At 35.9% G+C, this 16,985-nt stretch overlaps 1 protein-coding gene across 5 annotated transcripts in view; it reads left to right on the top strand.

Moving 5' to 3' along the window:
- The window catches only part of LOC124410641 (leupaxin), a 46,133-nt gene that overhangs the window by 10,111 nt on the left and 19,037 nt on the right, over window positions 1–16,985 (top strand). Inside the window, exon 1 of one of the 5 annotated variants that reach the window (XM_046889158.1) lies at window positions 5,321–5,342. The exons of 2 other annotated variants lie outside the window; for them this stretch is intronic. In XM_046889158.1, coding sequence (XP_046745114.1) covers window positions 5,336–5,342 — 7 coding nt within the window. In that variant the 5' untranslated portion in view covers window positions 5,321–5,335. Of the gene's footprint in view, window positions 1–5,320; window positions 5,343–12,749; window positions 12,867–14,857; window positions 14,991–16,985 lie in introns of those variants that run through there. 2 more of the 5 variants (XM_046889155.1, XM_046889153.1) reach the window with 2 other exon arrangements.

Below are 16,985 nucleotides of genomic sequence, written 5' to 3'. Positions count from 1 at the left end.
TGTAATGCGCATGCGCTAAAATTCGAGAGCAGTTGTTTGTCAGGGTGGCCAACCATCGCAAAGTCAGATGACAGGGCGCTGCGATAAATCTAACCTGAAAAATTTGAACAGCTGTTGGTGTTGAGCAGTGTTGAGCACAACTGCCAAGGACAAGTGTCCAAATTTTTGAGGTTACGTTCACGACGGGTTGTCGCCCCCTGGCAAACAATGACTTTTGGATTTTATCGCATTGGCGTTACATTCCAGCAGACGACTGACCATTCGGCCGTTAGATAATCACTTTGTATATTGTGCGCTTGAGACTGAATTAAGCTGCAAAGAATGTTTTATCGTTAGTTTACGTACATATATATTATATCTGTACAACGGGCCTCACGCTTTACGCGAGTTAATGTCCAATTGGTGCCAATTGTGCCATACCGTCGACACGAAATGGGAAAATTAATCCGTCGACACCCACGCTTTAATTAAATACGCATTATGTAAACTGACGTTACTCTGTTCATTTATACAGGATCTACATGTGGGAATGTAAAATCATTTACCACAGTTCCATTTATTAAAATGATGTAGTTTCCTGTCCCGTTTTGAGTTCCGACTTCAGGGTGGCCACACATGTACCTAGAAAACCTGGAATTGTCAGGGAATTATTATTTTGGTCGCGGAAAAATCTGCAGATATCAGTTTTCTTACATTGGACATAGAAAAATTTACTTCTTTCGTAAAGAGAGAGAAAAAAAAAATTAGCCTAAAGTCACTTTTTTTCTACATTATGGCAGTGTGTGGTTCTATCTAGCTGTCGTTTTTATTAACATCATTACGTCGTTCGGATTGCGTTTTTATGCTTCTAACCAATCTGTCGTTACAGCCCTCCTCGTTGTTTTTACCTGATGGTAAGAATATGTTTTTCAATTCGAATCGAATTTGGAACGAATATGCCTCAACCTTTCGTCTAACTTGTTTACGTCCGAAATAAAATGCGAGTTCAATTCTATACGCATTATGTGAAAATGACTGGCGATGCAGCCGGCGAGAGAAAATGGATGCATTGACACATAATTCGTATAGAATCGAAGTCGCATTTTGTTTCGTATCGAAAACGATTTTATGCGTTTTGTTCCCAAAGATTTTTGGCCATCTTGGTTTAACATGAACTCAATTGTCAAGAAAACTATGATTAGTAATTGAAGAAAAATTTTTTAATCTTCATACCTCGAATGCTAACAATGATATAATTTTACAACGAATCCAGTTGAGGGTGTAACTCGAACCTAAAAAATGATTATTCAATCACCACACCTGCGCCTATACTTGACAATGATCCTTTTTAAAATTCTTCGCAAAATTAGCTCGCTCTTGAACTGTCCAAGTTTTGAAGCTATACCGTGCGACTAATGACTGACAATGAAAATTTCTTGGCAGCTCGTCTTATTACCTTCGAATCTTCTTCACTCGGCGTTCAAACTTTACGAAAATGAAGTTGAATGATATATTTGTCAAAGTTTAATTTTCAATTTGTCTATTTATTCAGTATTTTTTATTCGATAAATTACTGGAACTATAAACCAAAGCTTAGATCAGCTTTCCATTTTATTCCATCACGTATATACTAAGTGATATGATTTTTTTTTATTTTTCAAAGCTTAGAATTTCTCATTTTTTAGAAGATTTTTTTTAAAGAAAATGAAAACGCTTAAAACAATTCGAGTTCAAGGGCTTTATTATATTTATAATTTCAAGAATATTTTCCAAAATTTTCATTGAAATCAATGGCAAAATACCGGCATGACGCATATAAGTAGCGAACGATACACGCCATGCCGCCATTTTGTTACTATTTTCGATGAAAAAAATTCTAAAATTTTCTTCAAACTATAAATAATAAACCCCTCGACGTAAAATTGCTCCAAGTGTTTTCATTTTCTTAAAAAGTAAAAAAAAAAAAAACTCGTATCTTTTAGACCGTTCAAGCTGCCCCCGCCCTTAAAAAATCATTACGTGAAAAGTATGTACATGGTTTATACACTTTTTTTTCACTATATTTTGATTCTGGAGCATCAAATATATGATAATTATACATAATAATAAGAAAAAGAAGAAAAAAGTTTTTTTTTTTTTTTTTTTTTTTTTGCATTGTATAAAAAATATCGCAGTTTTTGACTAGCCAATATCTTTCGTTGAATCCCAGATTAATATTTAATTTTTCTGCAGCATCACGCGTTTCGTCGATAATTATTCCTCAAGTACCCGCGGTTACACAAGTCATCATCGGTGTATATATAAAGCGTTGAACTACTATGATTCCACTGCCTTTCACAATGGATTTTAATCCGTTCCATATTTGTATGTATATATACGTAGTACATATATGAGCTCATAACGCGATGTATCCCTATAAGGATAAATTTTTCGAAAGAGCTCCGATTATCGTTGCGAAATTATACTTAGCTAACACGTGTAGACAGACATACGTGTGTATTCGTCTTACTAAATGGAAACATATTATACCTGACTCACGTGGAGTCATGACCAAGGGAACACGCCAACTCTCATCATCCACAGCTCCGATGTTCTTTTTTGGAATTAAACCTTCGCCATGTGCTCGTTTACCACCCCATATACCTTGACACTATAAACTTGTCGCCGGACCATGTGGACTTCTCTCTAAATCATTGGTGGGACTTTTCGAATATACGACGGAAAAGAGTTCAAGTTTTAATGACGAGCGTACATGCTGGTGCTGTGATATTTTTTGCGGAATTGATTATAAAGTAGATTACACGGAATGAAATTTTATCATTAGGTCATACAATCATGATTCTCACACAGATATCTGCGTATGCTTTTTTTAATGAAGTTTTATCAATGTTTCGATATTTAAGGAACTGAGATTATAGTCTTTGTCAACGGTTTTGCGTACTAGAGAACGCTTTGAACCGCAAAATCGTTGAAAAAAATTAGTGAGATAGAAAATTATTCAATTTCAATTTTGCATTTGCTTAACTCCTCACACTTGGAAGATATTAAGTTAGTATGAAAATACTGTAAACATTGAATCTCCGAAACGTTTTGTTTTTAAAGTCTTGAAACAATCGCAGCAGGTTTTTTTTTTTTTTTTTTTTTTTTCTTCGAAAATGTTATAACGCATTTGGATAAGATGAATTATAAGGAATCTGCGAATGGTTGGTGGAAAAAGTTGTCGAGTTGACATTTACTATCTCATATTTCTGCGGAATACCGGATTACACAAAATGGAGTTTTAATATCGTTTGTAAATAGCCATTCTCGATGACCTGGTATGTTCAGATTAATTAACGCGGTATAAAAACCAGTACGGTGGGTCAACGATGATAATAAACAACTAAACACGTTGTTATGCATGCAAAATATTATATTTTAAAGTTAAGTGTTTTTATAAATATTCTGTAAGAAGCTATCGTTTTATAATAATATACGTGACCTGTTACGCAATAATCTTTGCTTGTTAGTATCTAATTAGTACTTTGACATTTTTAGCAAAATGGTGTTGTAAGATTACAATAAAACTTGCAAAACTTGTGTAAACAACGTTGTCCTCGTGTGATAATTTCCGAATCAAGTTGAAAGTTTTTGCTTTGCTTTTCCCTACTTTATCTTGTCTGAATATTCCTTAACGCCTCTCTTCAGTAGCCGATTGAAATTTTTTTTTTTTTTTTTACCATACATATGCTGGTTTCATTATTTTGTTGCACAGAAATTCTGACATACCTACGCACGGTAATTATTACCAGCGAACGGTAACGATTCGGCAGGTACAAACGAAACGGTAACTTTCTTACCAACAGTCGGTATGAATTTTCTTTATCGACACCTTTGTTACCGGTGTAAACTGGCTGCGGTTTTAAACCGGTGTTCGTTGCGCTACATTTAAATTCAATTGCAACACTTGGAATAATTTAAATAATTCGTGCAACAAAAATTTCATTCTCTTTGTTCTTTTGATTTCAAATGTTTCTGTACTTTGTCATTGTGAGCCAAAGTGTAAACAACCAAATTGTAGAAAATTCACTCTATCATGCAATAGACGATAACGTGAGTACAACAGTTCAGATGACGTTTAAAGCTTGGTGGGTCAGAGTACAAAGGAATTATAACTATTTGTCTGATGCTCGTAACCAGTCAAGCTTACGCCAAAATGGTGTCATATGATCGTCTCTAGCGTTATTAAAGATAAATCTAATCCAGCGGTTTACTAACTAAGCAAATATTTGCAACCGAAATACAAATTCACCGCACTAAAATCCGCAAGAAAAACGTCGATACAACAGAGAGCCGATATACCACACATAGTATAGAGCAAGTATCTCACGACAGACAGAGAGAGAGAGAGAGAGAGAAGAAGGAATTTCCCCTCGATGCTCGATTTAGGATTAGAACGCCTGCTGCACGATGACGTCACTATAATATTAACCCGCGTAAACTACACGTTATACGCGTAAGAGCTTTTTCTGGTCTGGTATAACAGTCTCTGGGATCGAGATACTCTCTTAGTTGTCTCACTGCTTTCTTCACAAACTCCGCAAAACGACCCTCAATATTTCGTTTTTGAGTTTTCAATTGTAACTCCATTTTGCGAGCATTGAAAGACTGAAAACGTTGCAGAGGAATAAACAACAGATTATAAAAGAGAAAAATTTCACGGCTATAACGGTAATCGTGTTTCACCGATCAATTATTTGTAAATTCTTATTTCGACGATTCGCTTAACGTGTGGGATGAAAATTCTTTCGATTTGAAATATAATTTTACACATTTAACAAGTTCAAACACAAGATAGTCGCACTATTTTTCTAATTTACTTTGCACTTTCAATTGCAATTTTATCAATCGTAATTAGCCAGTTGGGCGGTCCGGCTGTTCTGTTTGCATACTAATCGCTCTGGAATGAAACAAAACGCGGATGTCGCTTTGACCGCTTGCATCCGGCGGTCCCCATTTTTCCGACTACGTGATCTCTAACTCTGATAAGACTTACTTTGTTACATCAAGTCTTGAAAATTCTCTCGCGAGTTGAACGTCGTTCCATTTTGTTATTGTTGTTTCTTCCTCTCTCTTCTACAAAGTGACATCTTTGAGTTCGTTATAATCAAAGCAATATTGCATTAATCATCATAAAATTTTTTTAAACCTCTAGTAGTTGAAAAAGATTTTGATTTTTTTTATTAATTATATTATAAATATTAATTTTATTAACCGTGATCGCAGTGCTGCAATAAATAACGGTGCAATCTGGATAACTTTGATTGTGACTTGATTCGGTGTTTACAGAGTTCGTTTTCTTCCACATACCGCAGACATGACAGGTAAGTCTAAATATAGTGGTTTTATTGCTCCGATGTATCACATAGATTGCAATTTTTTTTCTTCATATATCGCCTACTTCGTTCTCTTCGAAATATTTTTAGGCAAAACTTGTTCTCCTCAGTTCTCCGCTCTGCCTCTTATATTGACTCTAATATCATTTAGGCGTGGGCAGCTCGATTCTTCGCCTGTGCTGTTCAGCTTTAGGATTCTTTTAGTCTTCGTGTTTCCTTGGCTCTTAAGTCTGTAATAGCAAAGAAAAATAACGGTTCGTCGTTGATTTTGAAGATACGAATAAGAAAAATCTAACAAGAAACGTACGCTTTAAAGAAAGAGAAAACTTCAAAGAAAAATAAAAATAAATAACTTAAACCAGTTGATGATACATGCGGCACACGATGTTACTTATACCGAGAGGTTTCCTATAGAATCTTTTCTTAGCGCGCGAGATTCAATTTGCCTAATTTTGATTGGCTAACATCCATACTCGCAGCTTGATGCTGACCTTCGACGCCACAAACAAATTCCCTAGATTCGACCGGTTGACAACTGACAGTCAACCCTAACCTCTCGCGTATTAAAACTGAGATCCACTACGCCCACGGTCACTCTATCTATCATGCTAGTCTAGTAAAATTTTTACAAAGTTGCCTACGCATACAAACTAGACGAGTTACAAATTTTTAGTTGATATTCGAGCGGATTCTTTCAACAAAAACCTCTCGGTATATATACGTACACCTGCGGAGGTATTGATTTAGGTTGGTATCTCAGTACAAATTGATAGAACCTCTATCTGCTTATCATTACTAGTTTGTATTTACGGTACCAACCTAAATCAGTACGATAGATATTACTTCAGTTTCAGAATCAACCTCCGCAGGTGTACTTCTCTTTGTAATTAGTCAGAATGCCTCTGAAGCGATGGTAAATACGAGATATCGAAATATGCGTGAGGGTGGAATGAGTGGAAGCGATATTTTGCAATCCATGGATGGTTTGACGAATTACGTAGAAATTCTTTTATCGTTGACTACGCGGCTCGGTAATTGCAACATGTGTCGTAAAACACAATACTCGCTTCGCGATTATATGTATAGCCATGCAATGTTCACGGTTTTTCTTTATCTTATCGTGATATATGCGCATATTCGCTCATTGTTATATGAGAGGTAAACTAAAGAAGTGTTATAATATCACAGGAAATAAACCTCTTTCATGTATTCTTTACAGTGACGTACTCTTATGTCACGCATCTATATTTATCTGCCACGATTTCTGAATTGATAATGGATAAAAATATCCCTCATTGAATCGTACAATATATTTTTAATTTATATTTGTATGCACATTGTATGCGTTGTGGATATTATACACTTAGAGGGCTTCAACATTTATTAGCCGTTGAATTGAAAAATTAATGAATTTTTTAATACCTAGAAAAAAAGGATTAAATGGAAGTCAAATTTGATACTTTTAAAAACGCCTTTGGTTTTCATTTCAAATCCGATTTTTAGTAAGTACATTTTACACAGTTGAACATAAAAATTTTTTTTTCTCTTTCACGGAACGAAACATTGCACACATAGTTTATAATGAACATTAAAACTTGTATCTTCTGTAATTAGAAATAAAACCAAAATACCGAATAAAGCAACATCTTTCAAATTAATTTTTCACTTTTCAATAATTTTGACCAAGACAAATCCATTTTTTACTAGTTAAAATTAATTCCGGTTGCAAGAAATTTCAAAGGTAATAAACAATTCAATTTTATATCGAAGAAAAAAATTTTTTGCTTGCAGTCGTGTGAAACTAAACGTGTCTATTATTTCTACCATTCATATTGCGTGAGCTATGTATCTAAAATAGGTTATTTACACGATCCAATTCTATTACATTCCTCCTGAATAAATGAAGCCATTGTGGCTATCGCGTTTTTACAATAATCGCAAATTTAATACAATTAAGCAAACTCTTTTTCCTCCATATTTTCAAAGTGTAGACCTTTAACAATAAGCCTCTGAGAGGATTTTTGGAAATTCAAATCAGTTTCGGAGTTACATTTATTTTTGTGACGTGCTAACTAAACCGGTCTGGCCGGAACGATTCTTTAGACGCGTTTTTCTCGAAATTAGTTTCTTTGGTACGATTGACATGATATCTCAGGTTCTGATGAACCGATTTACTTGAAATTCGGTGAAAATGTTCTTTATACATCCCTCTATGGTTGAAAGCACAGAGTTAAAAAAAAAAAATTGTCATTATTTTTAAAAAATTTGGAAAGGTCAAAAAACGGGCACACAAATTTTTTTTTCTTCAAATCATCTGCATTTCGTGAGAAAAATTTTGTTTTCTCTTTCCGTGCTCCGGACTATTGATACGTCTTTACTAAAAAAGAATTTCTTTGGATTTTCTGTTTCGGAACACTACAAGAGACAAAAAAAAAATGTCGACCAGGACGCGCCTTTTATTCTGTAGTCCCCACTTTACTACCTTGTATAACTTTTCGTTTTTTTTTTTTTTTTTGATGAAATTTTCTTGTATTCTCGAAACATCAATAAAGGTCTTGTCAAAATATGGATGGTAAAAATATTTTTTATTTCTTTTTTATCTCACTTAGAAAAATGCGTAAAATTTAGACCTCTAGACCAGAATACCCTAATTAAGAATTCATCTCCTTCTATATCGCAGGAATTCATACTTGGCCTACCAACTATTCATTATTACTCTGCCATTTTTGGTCAAACCAAACTCCAAATGCTCGAGCGACTCTATGAATACCAAGTGTGAAAACATTCACCAAATATATTTAGGTCGCAATATCAGAGTGCTTGATATGTTTATTTTAATTTTCTCAAGAACTGTTTCCAAATCAGAAATGTAATCTGGTATTCGAAGGGCTTATAGGCTACACGGTATTATACCTGTGTAACTCGTAATCAATTCCACACAAACAATCCAAGGTAAACCTATACACCTAGTATAATAAATATTGAGCAATAATTTACGGAACTTGTGGGATGTGCGTGGTTGTCTGAACATACAAAACTCACGCATCCTAATTAGCAATAAGTACGTGTTATGATAGGTTTGAAATCGTTCGTTATGTGTGCAGAGAAGGCTGGGACCAGGTTCAGTCGATCGAAAACCGTGCGAGAATTAACAAATCAAAATATTATTTAGCAGTGACAACTATCTGAGTGAAGCGCATATACAAATTAATGTGAAGGGTGATTAAACTGTTTAGTAACGTCTGTGAGTGTACTTATATCTAAGTGATTCGATTCGTCAGTTCTCGTAGTCCAAGAACTCTGGAATACATTTTTCTCCTCTCACTATTCCGAAGAATCGTTCTAACAAGAATTTCAAACCATTATTGAGGTCTACTTTTCTTGGAATAGCTTGAAAACTTGTCGCGGTGAAAACCACTTCCGGTTTTCTTATTTAAGTTCTTTTTTTTCTCTCCATCTTCCCCGATGAGATTTCTATGCGGTTACTTTTTCTTCTTTTATTATACACGATTACGTATGAGATTTCAGTATTACTCAATAATTCTTGGCATCGGGAATACCGCGGAAAAAATGGTGGATAGTTGATTATAACTACTTGCAGCTTGATAAACTTCACGTAGTTTGACAAAGGAAGTAAAAACAGATATTCGGTCACGACGTGATTGTTTTAGACTGTAGGAATCAATTGTTCATACCAAGAAAAATACGTTAATATTTTTTACTTGTCATTAAGTCCATTGCCTATCAGCAATTCTTCATATAACTTCATGAAAACGAACAGATAATCATTTTTTAATCAAACTATATACAGATACTGCAAATTTCTATGATGAGTATTTTTTATTTCACACACGTTCATCGAACAATTAAGAATGATGCGTATTCGCGCGTCACTGTAACGTATTGTTAATTTCTGATGACGTCAGGCGAATGATTGTTGTTCGTCACTTGGAGGGCAAGTCGGAAATAAATAGCCTAGGCAGCGATCTCTTTCCACATCCACTATATGTCTAGTAGTACACAAACGTAAGCCTATAACGCGAATGATACAGTAGATGGTGGAGTAGATTTACTTGTGATGATACCAACACATGCATCTTGCCTCGTTTTACGTGTTCCATGATCGAGGCTCGAGACTCGCGAGGCCAGAGCCCATATATGCCTAGTTCGCTACATGCCTAGAACCACTGCCTACGCCAAAGACATGTATACTGTTACTATGAACCTTCGTCTATGCGTTTACGCATGATACGTATCTACTATTGCTTGTTTAATTTTTTAACTCTCCTAGTACTCGAAGCCCCTATCTATCAAGAGAAAGAATCTTAAGGATGGTGAAAAAGAGGTGAAAGCTAGCTTGAAGGTTTTTTTTATCATTCAAAAGTGTAAAAAGTAAGGAAAAATCGTTTAGTCATTCTGTAACAATTTTAGAGGATGAAACAGATATCAATTGTGGATAACTGATCTGATCCTAGAGTAGAATGGACAGAGCAACTCTTCTATTACTTTTAACCATATATGTATAACCGAGCTCTAAGGATCGATGTTTTACAAACCCTGACCTTCACAAAACTGGACTTCACGAGACCAGTTAATCAATGATACCCAGATGTATTGCTAGAAAGTTTCCTTGGGAAATAGGAGTTTTCATTTTTTCCCCAGACTTTATTTACTTACTCTGGTTACAAGGTACTACGAAACCAATACTGTCCGGGAAAACTTATAATATGACAAATCAAAACACAATATCAGCTCAATCGGGGTTGAAATGTTGTTCTGAAGAAATAACAAGGGTTTTAATCATCGTAAACTTAAGACCGTGAGATTGACCTAATTTACCTACAAATGAACTGGCATTGAAACTTCATCAAAGCCATTTACTGCTACGAATGAAACCTGAAGGAGGGTTGTTACGTCGCGACATTGCCTTTAACTGCCAAATCGTGTATCACCAAACTACTGAAGTTGTTCATCAACCACAGACTGCAGGCATGCATCATGATAAAGCCACGCCTTTATAGATTCGTATTATATGGGTCACCATCCGCCATTATGCACGTGAGTGTAACTAAACATGAACACTCTGTATATACCTAGGAGAGCGCGCCAATTTGTGTAGGTGGTATATCTCTTCTTCTTCTCGTGGTTAGGAGAGTCAGCATGCCGATTACCAAATCACTTTCAAGTTGTCTCACCCTTGTGGGTGTTTGCATATCTTATTCACCACATTTTCTGTGATAATTTTTTTTTTTTTTTTTTTTTTTTTTTTTTAGTTGTTTTTTCTGAGTATTTCTGTAATGGCAGAATGATTTCGATGTATATAAGAATGTAAAGAGGCCAGATATTTACGAACTGATTTTATCTTTCACGGTAAATTGTTTCGTTGAAATTAGCTAGTACTTTTCTGAAGAGATAGATACCCTGACAACTAAAGTCAGACTAACTTCACAACTTTAAGTCTTACGACAATGGTGATGATTGTTTATTTTCGCACGATATTCACTAATTGGAGATGATCGGTTAGTAAGTAAAATGACTTCCATCGATTCTGAAAAATCTCTGGTCTTGGCCGATTATCATGTTCTAACACTTCGTAACAATTCCTGAATCTGTGCTTTTCACATTTGTAAATAGCAAGAGATGATCCACCGATCATCGAACTCTTTATAAAATGGAATCGCACGTGCGCGTGTATACCTGAGTGTAAACCGATCAGAGGCAATGCTCAGGTGTTTTCTTACATAAACCTCACAATACTGAGAAAACTGTGTAGGGTCGAGCGGGTGGGCCGAGTGCGGTGGTCGCGTTTATTTTTGGCAGATTAGCTACGACGACGTAACTAGGTGAAAACCCTAGGCTGTAGACTAACGTGTGGTAGTTGTTCCAAATACACGTATATACGTAGTAGTAGCCTTATAGTTCATGGATGCAGGGCCAGTCCGCAGCCCAGTTGTCGGTTTGCTTTGCCAACACGCGACAACATTTCCGTGCTTCCGCTGCTTCTTCTTACTTATTCTTCTCCGTCTTTCTGCTATCCTTTGTTCGGATTTTACACTCAACATCCGTTTAGGTGATCCGCTTTGAAAAAATTTCGGTATCGATCCCACAATTTTCTCGAATTCTGAAGTGGTCCACACTGTTAAGTGATTAAACTCTCTTTCATATCACTCGACAGAGAATTAGACTTTCGTAGCTGATGATTTCAGACAGTTACGGGGGTTTAACACCTTCCATAGTGCCATTCTTCATTACTTATCACCCAACCATGTTGCCTTCTAACATGAAATTAGGTGGACCACTATGGGATATTCGAGTGATGTGACTTTTAGCGATAACTTTTTTGCGTATTTAACTGTACCTGATACCATCGTTCGTCAGGTTTGAGTGGGATCTGGTTCACGGCCTTCGCCCAACTCAGTGTTCCGTTACGTAAATCGATCGGACTTCTTATCTTTGTTCATCAATCTCTGGCACACCTTCAATTATCGGCTCTTTATTTCACAGTTTCGTGTAGTGACTTAGGTTGAGTTGGGCTGTGATCGTGATACGCGAATTTTGTAGTTATTCATCCTTACAACATCAATGTTGATAAAAATATCAATACCGTGGTGTTTCTTTGGTGTTTTTGAGTTCAGTATCAAGGATCGATTTTGGATTGTATTTGTATGTGTGAAACTAGGGCTGCATATCCATTTAAAATAACTTTGCTGTTTACAAGAATCAGTTTTTTCAACGCTGTTGAAAATTAGTTTAAACCATTCGTTGAAAAACGAAACACTCGGTGTGTATAAATACTGAATAAAAATTGTTCTGAACGTGCATCTCCAACACGTTTTCACGTGGAATTTATCTATTCGTCACCTTTGAGTTGATCAATTTCAGTCCACCTTCAAGTTCTCAGGAGTGTCTGAAACCAAAAAGTTTTCGAAACGTCACGTTAGGTCTGATATTCTGATCAACACGCTACACAAACAATATCGATTTTGCGGATTACAGATAAAAGAGATCTTGAAAATTTCTTATCTAAGGATCTCATGGGTTCATAAAAAACACATCTCGGATATTCCTTGACTCTCGAAACGATGAGAGCCACAATTCCTCATTTCTTTATTTTGATTCTCTGTTCAGTGTTGAATCGTGCCTTAATTCTGTGATCGAAATTACGTCTCGTTAGATATCTCAGTATCAGTAAGTCATACATGGTTAATTGAAATTGTTATTGAGTCGATATCAATCCTCGAGCTTGGATAAATCGACTGAATAACTTTGGAGTATATTTACCTCATAGGAATCCCTGGATTAGATTATTAAACATCCGGAAATCTCTTTCGTATGACACAGAACTGTCCTGAGAACGAAAATCTTGTGTAAGTGGTATACGGCGAAGTGTATTCTGTGTAATAAATTGACTGATTGTGAAAATGACGAGTACCGCTGTGAAACCGATGTCCCCAATTACGTCTGTCCGTTCGGCAACTCTGGAGCGTCATAAACGCTGGGAGCGTTATATTAGTAAGTAAAAATAGCACAATTAACGTTACACGTTGATTACACGTTATGAGATTTCACGTCGTCGTGTGAAAATTGATTAATTGATGAGAAATCTGAGATATACGTGAATTCTATTAACAATGACACGTAATATTATACATATAATGCATTATTTTTTCATGTCGATTGATCCAAAGTTTATTATCTCATTCGTTTTATTCATCTATGTAATTAATATTGCTGCTACGTTGGTTTTGAAAACATTCACGCAATGATTCACAAGTCGTAAAATAGATTTGCAAGCCCGCGAAAAACCAAACAAGACAAAACCAAACTAAACGTTCGAAAAGAAAAAAAATCTAACCTCTGGGCTTTTAGCCAAGGCTTCAAGCTCATTCACGTTTCGAAACTATGCAATGAGCTACGTTGGAACGTCTTGCTCTTGACACATACACATCGATCTTTTCTGTAGAACGTAAGTATAAAATGTACAGCAGTAGTCACACTAAAGTCGTATACATATAATGATATTTATTAGCAATATTTATTAGCCATACTTGCGGATGAAATCAAATTATCAGGTATTTTTTTTTTTCACATGCGTTATTAGTAATAAAATTTATAGATTTGGTATAGTTAATGAATTTCCGTTCAAATAAGAAATAGAGAGAGGGAGAGAGAGAGAGATTTAGTAATTTTCATGAATTCTTTTCGCAGGAAAGGAACGTATATAATTTATTGAAACTTTTGAGCAAATTTTATACATATATTCAAATAAATATCGCAATTTTTTTAAAGTATTTCCTCGGAAAGTATGGAAGTTATCAGCTGCCACCCATCGAAGATCACCATCGGATTGTGTACATTCTGGAGGCCACAGTTTTCATCTGAAATCAGTAGGATTTGAAATTAATTTTAAGGACATGTCTTTCTTCTCGTATGTGAATTGAAATTTGAAGTAACAGTATAATAATTATTGTTTAAAGTATTTTTTTATTGCAAAAACAGTTATAAGAAAATGGCAAAGAATTATGCTCTTGTGTTTAAACACCTCTAAAAAAATGAAATTTTCAATTTCTTTTGTAAGGGGGGGGGGGGGGGGGGGGGGGGGGGGAGTTCAGTTCATATAAAACAAAGACATATTGATTTCAGATGAAAACTGTGTCCCTCGGAATATACACAAACAAATACGTCTAACGGTGACCTCCAACGGGTTGCAGCTGATATTTTCCATATTTTCCGACCAAGTACTTAAAAAAAATTACAATATTCACTCGAACACATATACATAAAATATTCTCAAAGTTTCAAAAAATTATAAACATTCCTTTCTAGCCTACAAAAAAATTCATAAAAATTCCTAAAACAACCGAAGTCTTAAACCTAACCCCCCCCCCCCCCCCCCCCCCCCCCAATAAAACACGATTCCACGTGAAGTGGGGCGAAAGACCCGAGATAACAAAATTCTGAAGACGCGCGTCGTCGCGTAGCGGAGATTATAGAAAAATTTCGTCACGTTGGACCCCCTCCCCCCCTCTCTTCTCCCCCCTCCCCCCCCATTCTCCCGGACGTCGCAACGGATCCTCTGCCGCTCACGTTTCCACCGTTTCGCCCCCCCCCCCCCCCCCCCCTTGCGACCCACGTTGGGTGACGGAGAGAAGGCGACAGCCTCTCCTCCATATTCTGCGTTACCTCCTTGAGGGAATGCTTCGCGGAAGCCCAAAGAGAGTCCCAACGCAATCGGCGGACAGCCGACCGGCGACCTTCTCGTCAGAGCAAGCAATTCACAGTCAGTCAGTCGGTTGGTCGGTCGGTCCCACTCAACTTCACTGTAGACGAACGCTGTGGAATAGTGTATAAATATATTATTACCGAGCACTTTTGGGTATAGGAATTGCACAGTCGAAGAGACCCAGTTACTAACCCTGTTTTTCGTTTTTTTTTTACATTTTGAACGCGGAAGTGTGGTTTGGTGGTGATATTTTATCAGGGTATAATAAGTGGGTGCGTGCATTTTTCTTCGACTTGAAAAAATGGACAGTCAGTGCGCCTACGCTAGGAGGTCGACCGATAGTAACGACCTTTACGAAGTCTATGATCCTCAGCGGGCCCGTAATGGGGCCTCGAACAACCTCGTAAGCCTAGGTGAGAATCGAAGTCGTTGTCTAGTGTGTTTTTGGTTTTTATGGTTGATGTAGGAGCGGTTTTTATTCGCTGGACGATTTGTATTCTTGGTGCAATTTTGTTAAGATAACGATTTTACTGGTCGTTTGATGCTGGGATAATTGCATTCAAGGCAAAAAGATATCTTGTATATAGCGTCTTTAACGCGTTGTAATCACAATCACCAAAAGTGCAAGGTTAGAAACGCTATTGAAATGATTTGGAGGGAGGCAAGTTTTCAAAATATGTAAAGTAGTTTGTTTTCATTGGTTATTAGTACGGTTTACTCGATTTCAGAGAGAAAGTGGAATTCGAAATTTTAAAATAACGACTTGTTTATCATATGCAATCGTTACAACAACCTGACTGACTTCAATATTGAGTATATCAGGTTCTTTATGATTCGTTCAGAAATCGCAGCAGTCGCGACTCGGTCGTTGATGCGACTGACGTCATCGACGCTCTTGTGTGAGGTTAAAGGTACAGTTTGTCCATGCAATTCAGGCGCGCCGGTCGCGAGGGTTCTTGGGTAATTTGAACCGTTTATACGTCCTGAAATAAGTAGCAAATCCAAGGTTCTTAATTGCGAATTTTTTCGTTTAACCTGCGATAAACACTATTTCTTAATCCATGAAATAAACTAACTCTTCTAAGCGTTGGTATCTATCTGCAGAGTGTATCGTCATGTACAGCGCATTTACATTTTACCGTATAAATTATAGACTTTGCACGGGATCTATGTGGTAGTTTTGTTGCATTAGGAGTCAGGAATTCAAGAGAGAATATATACTTACCTACACATGATAATTCACGGACACAATATATAATTTACGATATATAATGATCCACGCGCATGTCACAAAATGCGTAACAGAATAGAACCTTATGCATATCTCGACTGCATTGTTCCACGTCGGAAGATTATGAAAGAAGTATTTTTAAAACGCTTTATTGCTGATTGAAATGAATTTACTTCATTCACTCGCAAATTTTCACTTTCAAGTATGATGACTTATAATTTTATTAACACGCTTTTCTCTCTTGTATACTAACGTCGAATGTTTTTGACCTTAAGCAATTCGTTTGAGTAATGTTCATTAATGGTTTCCAAGTAGCTAACTATTTTTCGGAATCAAAACTGAAACGAGTTTTCTCTCTATAGAAATTTTACATGTCTATGAGCAATGTATCGTTTGTTTCTCCTAGGCGCTTGTCATTGATGCATGAAATTTGATTAGAAAGGAAACTCGTTCCAGTTTTTATTCCAAGGAAATAGTCAGCCAATGGGAAAACCATTAATGAACATTACGCATTACATCCTGTCTCGGGTTTGAATCACTTACTATAACATTTGTTACACCTATTTAGCGCATTTTTCTCTTAATCACAACTGGTTTTTTCATTCGAGATATGCATTTTAATATTTTCTGTATCTATCACTGGATGTTGTAATTAATAAATATAATAGATTTTACGAAAAATAATATTATTCTTAATCTTGAATTTTTCAAGTATACCTCACTAATGAACGTGAAATATGAATGTGATGAATCTGCTTTATGTAAATATACAAGTTTGCTAATAGTTGAAAGGGGAAATTGACAAGCATTTAATAAAAAATTATTCAAACTTTAAAATTATTTCTTTATTATACATTTTTTTTATGAAACACCACCAATTTTATACGTATTTCGTATATACATCTGTGCATTACGTATATTTTTTTAGACGTAGAAACATGTCGATATTTCATAAAAAATTATATACCCCTTGAGAAACGTATATATGAAGTTTTACCTAAGTAATTAGTTAACAGAAAATAAAATAATAATTAGACAGATTCTGAATTAGAGATCGAAACATTTTCATCGTTGGTTGCATCTAATTAGAATTTCATTCGTAATTTTACGAAAAATAATGAAAAATGAATGTGAACTTTTTTCATACAATTTTGGTTGAAAAAATGAAAGAAACAAA

This window comes from Diprion similis, chromosome 9 (genome assembly GCF_021155765.1).
Source record: "Diprion similis isolate iyDipSimi1 chromosome 9, iyDipSimi1.1, whole genome shotgun sequence".
Lineage (NCBI taxonomy): Eukaryota > Metazoa > Arthropoda > Insecta > Hymenoptera > Diprionidae > Diprion > Diprion similis.
This window is presented reverse-complemented; position numbering and strand designations above follow the sequence as displayed.